Source organism: Podarcis erhardii (assembly GCF_964252035.2).
Source record: "Podarcis erhardii genome assembly, chromosome: 16".
Lineage (NCBI taxonomy): Eukaryota > Metazoa > Chordata > Lepidosauria > Squamata > Lacertidae > Podarcis > Podarcis erhardii.
This window is the reverse complement of record NC_138514.1, coordinates 20,246,941-20,261,020: the sequence shown is the minus strand read 5'-3', so window position 1 is coordinate 20,261,020 and position 14,080 is coordinate 20,246,941. Positions and strand designations below refer to the sequence as shown.

At 46.1% G+C, this 14,080-nt stretch overlaps 1 protein-coding gene and 1 long non-coding RNA gene across 2 annotated transcripts in view; both read right to left on the bottom strand.

The window, feature by feature from the left end:
• The window catches only part of SORL1 (sortilin related receptor 1), a 110,059-nt gene that overhangs the window by 6,776 nt on the left and 89,203 nt on the right, over window positions 1–14,080 (bottom strand). The window contains exons 34-45 of the mRNA XM_081843049.1: window positions 13,940–14,066; window positions 12,934–13,103; window positions 10,983–11,095; window positions 10,497–10,601; window positions 8,292–8,364; window positions 7,119–7,201; window positions 6,439–6,535; window positions 5,597–5,781; window positions 3,709–3,828; window positions 2,067–2,231; window positions 1,311–1,485; window positions 859–965 (exon numbers count right to left, since the gene is read on the bottom strand). Of these exons, the coding sequence (XP_081699175.1) occupies window positions 859–965; window positions 1,311–1,485; window positions 2,067–2,231; window positions 3,709–3,828; window positions 5,597–5,781; window positions 6,439–6,535; window positions 7,119–7,201; window positions 8,292–8,364; window positions 10,497–10,601; window positions 10,983–11,095; window positions 12,934–13,103; window positions 13,940–14,066 (1,520 nt within the window). The remainder of the gene's footprint in view (window positions 1–858; window positions 966–1,310; window positions 1,486–2,066; window positions 2,232–3,708; window positions 3,829–5,596; window positions 5,782–6,438; window positions 6,536–7,118; window positions 7,202–8,291; window positions 8,365–10,496; window positions 10,602–10,982; window positions 11,096–12,933; window positions 13,104–13,939; window positions 14,067–14,080) is intronic.
• On the bottom strand, window positions 5,329–5,589 carry LOC309331177. Its single transcript, XR_014151754.1, has 2 exons — window positions 5,465–5,589; window positions 5,329–5,432 (listed from the first exon to the last, which is right to left on the bottom strand). It is a non-coding gene; the product is annotated as an uncharacterized lncRNA (long non-coding RNA).

Genomic DNA, 14,080 nt, shown 5'->3' with positions numbered 1-14,080 from the left:
ATTGCAAGAACAGAATGCTGGACTAGATGGGCCCTTGCCCTGATCCTGGACACAGGGAGGAGAAATCGACTGCCAGTTCCCTTTGCTGGAGCCTTCGAACATTCTGGACTTGGCTTGGGGAAAACGCCTTTTTGTATTTTCTCGCAGGCTTTGCAATCTTCTGTCCATTTTTAAAAATGCTGCTTTGTGCTCATCTCAATTTCGCTGTTTGCCGCTACACTGCTTTCACACGGTGAATGTCTTTACTTTTATCATTTTGTGGGTTTTTTAGCTTTCCCTAAGCTGCCCTGGGGACTTGCAGAAGGGCAGGGTGTCAATCAAATAAAGAAAGAATGAGTGGTTAAAAAAAGCATGGCACCCCGAGTGTGGTTATAACTGCTAGCATGTAGAGTTAATATGCAGCAGTGTACGTTAGCTTAGTTAAGTGAATCCTTGCTTGGAACACACCCTCAGTTGAAAGGTATTCATGGTGTAATGGTGCGACATGGTGTAAAATAATAAAGCTTCTGTTTAATAAAGGAAGTACATTATTGATATGAAAGAGTTCTGCAGTGCTAGCTATCTAAGTTGGAGAAGCAAAGAAACCATGTTTGCCCCTTTGTTCTCTGTACACTGATACATCCAAGATGACCTCTCACCTCCAGGCCCAAAGAAAGTGTGTGAGGAAGAGCAAAAAGTTGTAAGCAGGATGCAACCTAAGACTTATCAGTCTAAACATCAAAGAGATAGAGAGAAGTCAGCATAGAGGAAAAAAGTGCAGGGACAGTCTGGAAAGCTGGAGACGCCTTTATCTGTCTCAGCCCATGGAAACCTCTCTCAGCAAGCTGAGCTGCTCCCAAACTTCCAATAGCAACTTACCCGGCTTTCGCTAAAATGACTTTCTTTTAAGGCTAAACTCTTCCAAAACAACAAGATGTGGTCATTTTCTGCTATAATCTTTAAGGCATCTGGTGCAGCCAGGGAAACTGCAAAGGAAGAAGGGAAACATTTAGGTAAGTAGCAATCTGTCCACCAGTCTCGCTCAGTTCTTTGAAATGCCTATAGATAGAGAATGCAATATGCACTGGATTCCAAAGCGTATCTACTCAAGAGCTAAGCCCTATTGAGTTCAATGGGGCTTAAACACCCAGGTTTTGCTTTGCCTTCTTCTTTATTGAAAGATAAAAAGTACACAATTACAAGTGCACAGGAGGAAGACACACCCAGGTTTGTGACAACAGGAATGCAGGCTTTGGCTGGGGAGGGAAACAAGGAAGTACAAACTCAGCACGGTCCTCTTATTCCACTACTTTTTCTCGGACATTCCTTACCTGTGTTAAGTTTCAAACTGGCCTCTTTGCTCATGTTTCCCAGCTGGACGATGATATGGTACTTGCCACCAGGTTCCAACTTCTTGATGGTATACTCCACAGTGCTGTTGCGAGTTTTCACCTTGTAGATCCGGTCTGTTTTCTTTATTAAATCTTTCACTGCTACCGCATACAACTGAAGGGAGCAGAATGGTGAGTTGCTCCTTCTCCCACAACACCCCACTTCTCCCTTTAAGTGCCTGAAATGCTAAAGGCCAGCTGAGGCATCAAGAGGATTTGGCCTTTGCTTAAGGAGAGCTGCATAACTACCGTAGATTCCGGCGTATAAGATGAATATTTAACCCCGGAAAATCCTCTAAAAAGTCGGGGGTTGTCTTATACGCCGGGTATGGGTTCGCTGGGCAGCAGCAGTGGGCAGCGGGCTCCGCTCCGCTCCGCGCTGGGAGGAAGCCACCCAGCGAAGCCGGCTTAGCATCGCTGGGCAGCTTCGCCAGGGAGCTTCCTAACACTGGGTGTATAAGTCGACTCCCCGAATTGGCAGCTGCCAATTCGGGGGGGGTCATCTTATATGCCCAGTTGCCTAATACGCCAGAATCTACGGTAGCCTAGAAAGCCATCTCCCCACCCAGCACTCTCCAAAGCCCACCTCTTAGAAAAAGTTTGGTGGAACTGAGTGGCATTTATTTAGCTTGTGTTTGATTTCTATCCTTTCCCAATATAATAATAATAAAACAACAGCAACAGTAACAATCTCACCATATCTTGGTCAGGAGAATCGTAAGGAGACTCCCACTTGATAACCGCAAAGGTTTTTGCCAGGTGCACAGAGTGAAGGTGCCGAGGGGGGAGGCGACTGTCAGGAATCATCTTCACAACGATGTAATCGGAAGGCGGCCCTTGGTATGGGGATATCACACGTACCTTAAGGAGGTCAGCAGTTGTTAGTCGGTTATCCAGCTTTCTAGCATGTCCCCCGCCTCCTTTTATAACCCACAACTCAACAGAGTAACCGCAGCCGCTTGATTCAATAAAGGTTACTTGACTCCGGGAAGGTTACTTCAACTCAGTGCTTCCCAAAACTTGGGTCTCCAGCTATTTTTGGACCACGACTCCCATCATCTCTAGCTAGCCAGACCAGTGGCCACGGATTATGGGAACTGCTTTAAATGCACGCCTCTGTATTTTGCTACAAGGCCATTTCAGCAAAATGGCTATGTTGAGCATGGAACTAGCACACAATGCAGCAGTCCAGCTGCTCACAGAGCTTCCCATCCGCAGCATGTAACTTAAGGATCTTGCACTGGCTGCCTGTCTGAACCAAATCCGAGGTCTTCCTGTTAAGATACATTCCCAGGGAATGTGTCAGAAATGAACATATCTCTGGAAACAAGATTGAAACCGAATCTGAATGGCTTTATGGCAAGGGCAGTCAACCTGGTACCCTCCTGGTGTTGCTGGGCTACACCTCATATCATCCCTGGCCATCAGCCATGCTGCTGGCACTGATATGAGTTAGAAGTTCAGCAGCTGGAGGGCACCAAGCTGGATAAATGCTTCTATACAATGGCAGCACTGAGTAGGGAGAACAAACATCTTTTAGACCATAAAGCGCACCTCTGCATGCAGAGGTGAAACAGCAACCCACCCCACCTCCCCACAAAAAAAAAGCAAAACGTTTGCCGGAAGAAATTCAGTTCAGCTTTAAAATCCAGCTGCTTGAAAAGCATTCTCACATAGGAAGGTTTTTATCTGACACTGAAAAAGTGATGACAATGGGCAGGAAATTCCACAACATGTGTGTCGGTGTCCCAACAGAGAAGACCCTGCTGTTCTCGTTTAGGGACTTTTATCTCATAAAGAGAAGGAACCTATTCAGAAGAGCCTCTTCCCAAAACACCAAAGGCATGCTTGTGCATGCAGTGTATGTGGCACATGTTAGAGTTGCCCAAGCAAAAATATACAGGTGATCTGCCCCTATGAGCTTACACTAGAACACCTTAAATGGGTATAAGGCTGCTAGCCCTTAACAGAATAAGCCACAACCCTGAGAATATTGTATTGTTCTTTGTGACATTTATACCGCCTTGTGGTTCGGGCAGCTTCCTCAAAGTAGTAGAAAAGGAGCACAGGAACTTGACCCTATATGGAGTCTTGCTCAGTGTTGTCCACACTGCCTGGCAAAACAGCATGCCTGGATTTCAGGCAGGGGATCTTCCTATCTGGAGATGTCAGAGATCGGAGTGGGAACCTTCTGCGTGCCAAGCAGAAGCTCTGCCCCGATCTATGGCCCTTCCCTAATCAGTTGCCCTCTTTTGATATTGAATTTATAAACAAAAGCCCAAGTTGCATTGGTTGGCAGGAGCGGGGAGGGGGAGAAGATGAACGATGCACTCCTTACCAGAAATAAGTATTGCTCATCTCTGTTGACAATGACTGTAATGTTGTGCAGTGTGGTGGTGGCATTGGTAGGATTCCTGTAGAGCTCCAGGAAAGATGTAGCATAAAATATGCCATATACCTGCCAAAGGAAGGGTGCGGGGGCGGGGGGGGAGATGCAAGCAAGAAAAGCATGTTGAAACTCTTTCCCCACCCTAAAATCTTGCAAACAAATCCAATGAATTTTCCAACCCATTAAAAAATAAATAAATGTAGCCATCCACAGTTGCAGTGGTCTTCGTGGCAAACTGAACTGATTCCTGAAGTTTAAAAAGGAATGAATTACAGTCATACCTCGGTTCTCAAATTTAATCTGTTCTGGGAGTCCATTCAACTCCCCAAACAGTTCAAAAACCAAGGCACGGCTTCCAATTGGCTGCAGGAGCTTCCTGCAGCCAATCAGAAACTGCATTGGACGTCGGCTTTCAAAAAAACATTCGCAAACCTGAACACTCACTTCTGGGTTTTCGACATTCGGGAGCCAATTTGTTCGACAACTAAGACTTTATCTTCAAGAGTATAAAGGCTTTTCTGTCTGGTTGCCGGCTATTAACTCTGGACCAAATGCACATCCAAGCAAATGGATTTTACACTAAACAGATATTTACTGAAAGTCTCATCTCTCACAACCAATCTCCACAATTTGGACCATATAATACTGGTCCTGAGAGACCCGCATTGGCTCCCAGTACGTTTCCGAGCACAATTAAAAGTGTTGGTGCTGACCTTTAAAGTCCTAAATGGCCTCAGTCCTGTATACCTGAAGGAGCATCTCCACCCCCATCGTTCTGCCTGCACACTGAGATGCAGTGCCAAGGGCCTTCTGGAGGTTCCCTCACTGCAATAAGTGAAGTTACAGGAACCAGGCAGAGGGCCTTCTCAGTAGAGGTGCCTGCCCTGTGGAACGCCCTCTCATTAGATGTCAAGGAAATAAGCAACTATCTTATCTTTAAAAGACATCTGAAGGCAGCCCTGTTTAGAGAAGTTTTTAATATTTAATGCTGTATTGTTTTTAACACTCGATTGGGAGCCACACAGAGTGGCTGGGGAAACTCAGCCAGATGGACGGAGTATAAATATTTTATTATTATTATTATTATTATTATTATTATTATTATTATTATTTGCATGGGAGACTTAGGTTCAAATCTGAGTTATAAAGCTCATTGGATGGCTCTGAGCAACTCACTAACTTAAGTACCACAAACCTGGAAATCCTACGTTCATCATTTGAGGCCCTCCTCCGAAGGAGGAGTGGAAGGTGGTGACATGAGAACGGGCCTTTTCAGTGGTGGCTCCCAAACCGTGGAACACTCTCCCCAGAAAGAGACACCTGGTGCCACTGCTACCAACTTCCAGGCACCAGACAAAGATGTTCCTGATTAGGTCTTAATTGGGGGTGTAGGGTATGATTATCCACAAGCCTGTATTGATGTTCAACTTTAGTAAGGTTGGATTTCTCCTTTTTATGTTATTGCAAGATGAACACTTTTCGTTAAATTTCTTTTTTATACTGCGTTTTAAATTTTGTGCTTTGTACGCATTCATAATTGTTACTTGCTTTGATACATTTTTTAAAAAAAATAATCAACAAACAAATGGCCTACCACACCAGCTTTGGATGGGATATACACCCTGAAAATAGGAAAACAATAAGCTTGCCCCTTTTTGATGAAAAACCATTGTCTTTAACAGCTGGGCTATGCGGCATCCTGAACACAGGATTCTGCTAACTGGGACCAACTGCAAAAATTACACGTGAATGGCAGGCAGACATTTAGAAAGAGGACAGGCTCTTCTGCTCTGTCTGGGGGCTCTTTCCACAAGAAGAAAAAGAAAGGAACCCTTACCACATTCTTGGGGCCAGTCCAGTTGCACTCCACCGCTGTCTGGTTCACAGCTTTAGCTTTCAGACTGGGAGGGGGCGGTCTTGTGCCGCTGGTCACCACGTGGGCAAAAGACAGAGGGCTGTCCCCCAGCTCCGTCTTGGCCCATGCAGAGATCTCATACTGTGTCTGAGCAGTCAAGTTACTCACTGTGGAGGGTGAGGAAAACAATTGGGCTAAGCAGGGATGTGGAGCACCCTCCCCAAATAAGGCTGGTCTAGGGCCGAGCCAAAAGAATCTCCCACTTTGGCAGTCCATTTCCAGGTTGCAAAGGGTTTTGCTTGCTTGCTTGTTTTAAAAAAGGGAAGCATTCTGAAGATTTTGCATCTGGCCCTGTGAAATTCACCTGATTTAGTGGTCACGTGGGCCCAGTAGCAGTAGGTTCAGATAGGGTGGTGTTGCTCTCCAGCTTTCTGAACACTTAGCATTTTTGCTGTTCCCAGGTGAGTCGCCTGGGGAGAATCCAGAGGGCCAGCCCAAAATACTTTGTTGCCTAGGGATGCCTAGGCAGTGCCTCCACCTCCCGTGTACATTCCCTGTACAAGTTGTTCACTAGACTAGTAAATGAATCTTTTCCCCCCGTTCATCCAATGGACCTGGGGTCATCAGCAAGCTTAGGTAGTGGGCAGCAAGCCATGTGACACACAGAGCAAGTATTGTTCTCCAGCACCTTCCTGCCCGCAAGCACCACCCACTGCCTCAGGCTGACGCCTCACCCCTGTCCAACGATAGGACCGGCCCTGCTGATCAGTGGGAATCCTCCATTAGATGTTGCCAGATGAAATGAATATTCCGGTGAGGCTTACCAGTTTGTGCCGACTTTCCCCCATCAATGAGCAAGGATATTTTTTCTTGTCTGTGGGTGTCGAAAGTCCAGAAGATTTTCACAACGTAACCGTTCACCTGTGAGGCGGCAGCAGAGAATGCATAGGACAAACAAGTAAGCAAGTCCATGTGTTTTAAATGGCAAGTTTGAAGTACCAAATGCTCCTTGTAACTGACTGATCACTCCTATATATGTCAACTTGGCCAGTAGTTCAGGAATGAGAATAATTATGCTATAATCTGCTCTGATTCTCCTCCCCATCTTTGGTTTTGAAAGGCAGCTCTCTAAGGAACTTGGTGCAACAGAAACATAATGGATCATTGTTAACTAAATTAAGAGTGATTAAGTGCAAGGCAGAAATATACTCTATTATCTTTGCACCTCCCAAAAAAGGCTCTGTCAGACAAAATGGATACCAATACCAGGAATTTTATTATGTTTAAGATTCAGAGCTAGCGTAATTAAAACTTCTGTTTGCCTAGGAATTGCAAACCCCTAATGGAATCACGATTATGGTTTATTTGCCTCCCTCCCAACACCTGCTCCCAATCCATCACCTTAGAGAACCTTTCCAAAGCACAGCATTTATACGTCAGTTCACAAAATGTTCTTTTGTGTGGTGTATTTGAGCTGTGCTTTTCAGCCACGAATTTTTATTACCTGAATGTTAGCTTCCATTTTGAGGGTGAAGCTTATGGAGTTTTCAGTGTAGCTATCAATATGGATCGTAGGTGGTGGAATAACTAAGGCAGAGAGGAAACAGAGGAAACTGGCATCAGACACTAAACTGAAATTTGCAAAATTCCAATGGAAAATTCTCTTTTTGTGTTTTCAGCTTACTCTGCCAGTCCATCACAGTGAATGTATCTGGACACTAGTAATGAACCAGTAGATTGTAACCCACAAGTAGGTCTCAACAGTGTTTAATAAATAATAATAAGAAGAACAACAACAACAACCCATTCCTTTTTAAATAATAGGGGCTGATGTATACGTTACAGTCCCCAAAACATGGATTGTAAAGTCTCAATCCCTCTTGCATGCAAAGTCAATGCCAACCATGATTAGGAGTATGATTTGACTGTGCTGAATTAATTACAGTCAATCCTCTTAAACTAAAGTTGAAACCAAGTACTTGCACCCCTGATGCTATGGGGACTCCCACTCCCATGCAGAATGGCCAACGATAAGAGATTATGGATGTTGCAGTCCAGCAACAAGTTCCCCATCCCTGCTCTAGGGTTAGGAAGGATGTTGCTACAGGCATCCCAAGCATGCGTGTGTGTGTGTGTGAGTGTGTGTGCACGTGTAGAGGGGCATAATTTATAGGCAAGAGGGGATGAGCTGGTGGGAGGAAAAGGCCCATTCTCACAGTCCCATTCCTGATCATTTAGCCCAGATTTCGCCAATATTGTCGCTGGACTACAATATCCATCATCCTGATCATTTACCATGGTGGCTGGGGATGATGGGATTGTAGTCCGTTAACAGCTGGAGGGTTTTAAAAAAGTGTTGTTAGTAGGGAATGGTTAAGTTTGGGAAAAGGCATAGCTGTTTAATGTAGCAAGTGATTAATATTTACAATATGTGCAAGTCGTTAGCTACTATAGATGGATTTGTAATTGGCACACTGAACAGCCTAGAGAAGAGAGCGAGAGGAACATAATGAACGTCCCAAGGCTGCCAGTGAATATATTAATATTAAAATAACAAAATGTGAGACGGCTCAGACTCATTTATAAATTTAGGTTTTGGGTTTTTTGCTCTCTCTGGTCTGCTTCCTGGTGCAGCAAAACAAAAGAGGTAAAAGAAATTAATCAGTTAATAGTTTACCTTTGCCTTTTACGGTTCGTATGGATTTGGAATCACTCCAGTTTCCCACTCCACGGCTAGTTACCGCAGCAACCTTTTCAAATGAGAAGGCTAGTTAATATGCAAGAAGGCATGCTGTTTGACTTTTTAATGAAAACAAAGCAGGTTTACAGGCGACAGCTGATGGGGAAATGGTGTGTAAGTGCCTTGCTTCTGTTCCTCAGACTTGGGAGCCTGAAAATGAGGTTCTGGGAAGCAAGAAGCCTCCAGGTGCCAGTAGTAGCCAGGGGTCCTGACAGCTGCTACAGCAAGGCCACTTCTCTAACCCTCACTCAGCATCATCGCCTCCTCCCACCTGCTCTCAATCCCTCTGGCAATGCCTGGTTTCACGCAGGACTCAGAGGAGCAAAAAGGAACTGAGAAGCTTCTGCTGCTGCCATCACAGACTGTCTCTGATGTTCAGGAGAGTTTCAAATGCAGTTTGCTGAGCTGCATTGGGGGCTGCTTTTCAAAGAGTGGGGCACGCAGATCTTTGTTATGCAGCTGTCAGGCACTCAAGACATGTTTTGGGCAGGCACCAATCAGCTGCAGACTGGTGGTGCAAAGGGAGACCATGATACCCACCTACCCCCTTCAGCAACATGTTGACCAAGTTGAAGGAAGGCAGCAGGTGTAAGGAAGGGCTATAGCTCACCACTAGAGCACCCACTTTACATGCAGAACATCCCATTGTTTAAACTCTGTTCTCCCAAGACAGGGCTGGGAAATACCGTATTTTTTGCTCTAGAAGACGTACCCGACCATAAGACGCACCTAGTTTTAGAGGAGGAGAACAAGGAAAAAATGTTCTCTCCCTCTCTGCTCAGCACCTCTCCAGCAAAGCGGGAGGAGAAACGGAAGGGGCTCCGTTCTCCTGCCGCTTTGCTGAAGGGGCGCTGCGTAGCTTTCCCTCTCTGTGCAGTGTCCCTTCAGCGAAGCAGCAGGAGAAGTGGAGCCCCTTCCATTTCTCCTCCCGCTTCGCTGAAGGGGCGCTGCGCAGAGAGGGAAAGCTCTCTCGATCCCTCTTGCTCTCCTGGCTTCAGCGAAAGCTGCACAGCCTGCATTCGCTCCATAAGACGCACACACATTTCCCCTTAATTTTTAGAAGGGGGAAAGTTTGTCTTATAGAGAGAAAAATACGGTACCTGTCTGAGTCCCACTGCTAGCCATGGATCTAGACCAAGGGTTACTGGGTACCTGTGACCCTCCAGATGTTGCTGGATGAAATGCGTGCTCCAACACCATCTGGAGGGTTGCAAGTTCTGCACCCCAGAACTAGACGTGCCAATGGTCAGAACCGTACAGCGCCAACACAGAATTATGCCCCACCCGTCAGCTGATGCCAGCTGCCCACTGAAATGACATCAGCTGATTGACAGGTGGACATTGTTTTGAAAATATAAGCTCCATAGGCCAAGACTGGCCTGTGAGCTGAGTTTCCCCCCCCCCCCACAGCTACACCAGATCAGAGCTACTCCTGAGCTCTGGGGCAACAACTAACAGGCCGCTGCCCTCTTCTGCGCAGCAGACCAGAAGCAGCCAACCTTTTGCAAACCAGAGAAACTATTATCGGCAACACACACACACCCCAGAATAGAAGTCCTATTTCAAGTCTCATTTGAACAGGGATACAGGGTGGTGCTGTGGTCCACACCACTGAGCCTCTTGGGCTTGCCGATCAGAAGGTCGGCGGTTCGAATCCCTGCGACGGGGTGAGCTCCCATTGTTCGGTCCCAGCTCCTGCCAACCTAGCAGTTTGAAAGCACGCCAAAAAGTGCAAGTAGATAAATAGGTACCGCTCCTGCGGGAAGGTAAACAGCATTTCCATGTGCTGCTCTGGTTTTACCAGAAGCGGCTTAGTCATGCTGGCCACCAGAAAAACTGTCTGCGGACAAATGCCGGCTCCCTCGGCCAGTAAAGTAAGATGAGCGCCGCAACCCCAGAGTTGTCTGCAACTGGACTTAACTGTCAGGGGTCCTTTACCTTTACTTTTTACAGGTGGCGGAAGGAGGAGGGACCCTACCAGCACAAGCAAAAGCTTCTGTTGTTGCCTGTGCACCTGTGATTTTCACTGCTGACCTAGTGTGGAGAATACTGAGCTGAAAAGCCCAACAGCCTGACTGGGTATAAAGGCCGCTTCCCATCTGCCTATGCGAGGGGCAAATCACTTTCAAGATATATACTCACTCTGACTGTATATAACATGTTGACCTGCAGGCTCTCTATCTCCGAGTAGTTGCTGGCGGCTCTCACAGATGACCATTCCTTGGAACCAGCTCTGCTGTATTCCACCTGATATGGCAGAAAAGAGGGAGGAGGAGTCCTGGTTTGCAGCTATAGCAAAGCATCAGCGGACCCACTTCTTCAAGACAATGCACTGGGTGGAAGCGAAACTTCCAGTCTGAGCTGCCTGGACTGTTCTCCCCAACTCCCCACTGGCCAGGTCAGCCAGATCCAAAGAGGGCTGCCCTTTCAGCTCTAGGAATGAGGCCCCAGGCCAAATTCCCTGATTATCATTTTCCTTCATGCATTGTTTTTAATTATGCTTTTATGTCTCAGTGCTGCGCACTGCCCCTGTATTTTATGATATAGAAAGTACAGAAATACTTCTGTGAGCACACACATTTCTCCAAGGCTCCCCCTCTGTACGGCATCAGTCCAGTTAATACTTACAACATATTCTCTGATCAGGCCGTGGGCATTCGCTGGTGGTGCCCACTGGCAAACCACAACGCCTTCAGCTTCTCTCTTCAGCAACAACTGAAGATGTCGGGGAGGGTCTGGCACTGGGGGGTGGAGGGAAAGGTAGGTGGGTATGATTAGTGACAAGGACAGAGCTGGCCTAAGACATTTTGCTGATTGCACAAGATTTCATTCCATGAATTCCCCTTCCATTCCATGAATATCCCATTGCACAGAAAGGATTTGTCATATACAGAATCTGGCCTATGTTAACTAAGTAATACGTTTTACTGAAAGATAGTTTATTTTATGATGAATTTCCAATGTTACAATATCTCGACTCCACTCTTGGCAGCCTATTAATGCCAGTTTCTGGGAATCGAAAGTGGGAAAAGACGCTGCTGCGCTCAGGTCCCACTTGCAGGCTTCCTAGAGGCACTTGCTTACTCAATTAGCCTGGTCTCCTCAAGCATCACTCTTCTTATGCTCTTATGAGTCTCCTTGGGCACATTTATGTGGAAAAGCAGCCCACAAATTGATATAATAAACAAACAATGCTATCTATAGACGCTGACCAGACTGGCAACCAAATCTTACTTTTTTTAAAAAAAAATATTAATCCTTTATTATATTTATTCACATAATATACATTCTTTACAATAAACAACTCCAAAATAAAGACAACTCCAAAATAAAATCATATGTAACAAAACCATACATCTCATGCTTTCATTTACAACGATCTCCTCTCCGATACCTTTACTTGATATTTCTTGCTGCTTTCTTTATAAAAATTTAAATCGCTTAAATCCTATACCAATCATTAACAATTTCAATTAATCCCTTCACCTCCCTCCCCCACAGCCCAGTACTTCCCTCCACCTATGTGTGATCTTCTTTACCTACTATTATTTTTGTTAAGGTAAAGGTAAAGGTACCCCTGCCCGTACGGGCCAGTCTTGCCAGACTCTGGGGTTGGTGCGCCCATCTCACTCAAGAGGCCGGGGGCCAGCGCTGTCCGGAGACACTTCCGGGTCACGTGGCCAGCGTGACATCGCTGCTCTGGCCAGAGCCAGAGCCAGAGCCGCACACGGAAACGCCGTTTACCTTCCCGCTAGTAAGCGGTCCCTATTTATCTACTTGCACCCAGGGGTGCTTTCGAACTGCTAGGTTGGCAGGCGCTGGGACCGAACGACGGGAGCGCACCCCGCCGCAGGGATTCGAACCGCCGACCTTTCGATCGGCAAGCCCTAGGCACTGAGGCTTTTACCCACAGCGCCACCTGCGTCCCATTATTTTTGTTATTGTTGTGTTATTCATTTATTTGTTCTTCCATCCTTAGTACATTATTATCCTATCTCCTTGCACCTTTTAAACTTTTGCATATTAATTTTTAAGCTCCAGCACCGACTTTTTTTCATGTATTCCTTACTTGAATAGTCATGTGGGGGGACAGCCTCCCCCAGTACACTTGAGGGCTACCTTAGGGGGCACGAGACAGGCCTCAGGACACACACAGCTCGTGTCTGTGCCCTGCCCCTCAACACTTGTTGCCTGAAGCAGCTTATTCACTCTGCCTCCCTCTGCATGAGGGGAAAGCATCTTTCTAATCAAGTTTTGTACACTGGAATTATGTATGAAATAGCAACGCCACCCTGAGTCACCACACAAAATTTCAAGCCTAATTTCAGCAGGAAGAGGGAAAGGAGTCAGAACCCTGTGAGCAACAGGGTATTCCCCTGTTAGCAGGTGCGCACCACGCTGGCAAACTGAATGAGCCCATCTCACCCAATGCAGAAAACTGCTAATAATGCAAGGGCGACGGATTGTGCAGAAACACTGCAAGCCACATCCTCTGTAAATCAGTGCTTTGGGCTTAACAAAGGCATCTTTCATTCTGTAATTAATTCCACGTGTGCCACAAACGAGCGAGCTGACTTACGTCCTTCCGGGGTACGCAAGGTGATGAAGTCGTTGGTGTTGTACGCTTTGCTCAGGCACTGAACCTGAACTTTCACCTGGTACGTGCTGTCTGGCTTCAGGACTTTCAAGACGCTGTTGGTTTTGTTGCTGTGGGTTTCTAAGGATTTCCAGACGCTCTCGCCAACCATCCTAGATTTGGGAGTTTCAAAGAAGCATCAGCAACACTACTTCAAAATGTAAATCAGGCAGGAGCCATTTCGGCAGCTGGAGATAATGGAATTGGCTCACACAAACATAATCCATCACGTAATTCTACTGTAGGGGCATGATCATTTTGGTAATCTTACAATGTCAGCAAGACATGGTCTAAAACAGCAATGGGGAATCTGTGACTCTCCAGTCGATGTTGAACGACAACTCCCATCATTCCTGACCAGGCTGGCTGGGACTGATGAGAGCTGAAGTCCAACAACATCTGGAGGGCGAAAGATTCCCCATCCCTGGTCTATCTAAAAGGAGCACCTATATCAGGCACAACCAATTGCCGTTTACTAGAACCCTGAGACCCACCAACCAAAGCCATGGCTGGGGGAAGCTATATGCAAGATATGCAGGCAGCAAAACCTAAAAAGGGACACAAGTTGCTGTTTTCTAATGTATTTTAAGTTTGAACAGAGAGGAGGCAGTACATCTCGCCAAGAGCATCATTTGGGCAAGCCCTGAATAGAGATCCATTCCTTAACATCGTTCCACAGCCAAAATCAATTCTTTTTTACAACTCCTTTGGACTATATTCAACTCTTATAATCATCTGTATCCCTCTTCTCCTTCTGTTGCTTTTTTCTCTGTTTGCACTGTAGTCTCCTAGGGGGCAGTGTCCTTGATTCTGCTTGCTGCAAATGGACCTCTGTAATTTGTTCATGGTATAGTAGCAACTGCACTAATAAGCTCGGATTCAATTAGGTGTTTGCACAGAGCCTGATTTTAGTCATGACTGTTATGCTAAAGCTGCCCAGCGAGGTTACCTGTAATGGATATTGTAGACACAGGATGCAAGGGGCATCTTCTTAGGGCGGGTCCAGGTTAAAGTGATGTTGCCAGAGAAATCGGCTGTCCATTGGAGGTTCTGCACTTTATAGACAAGAGTGTCATCTAGGGAAACAGAA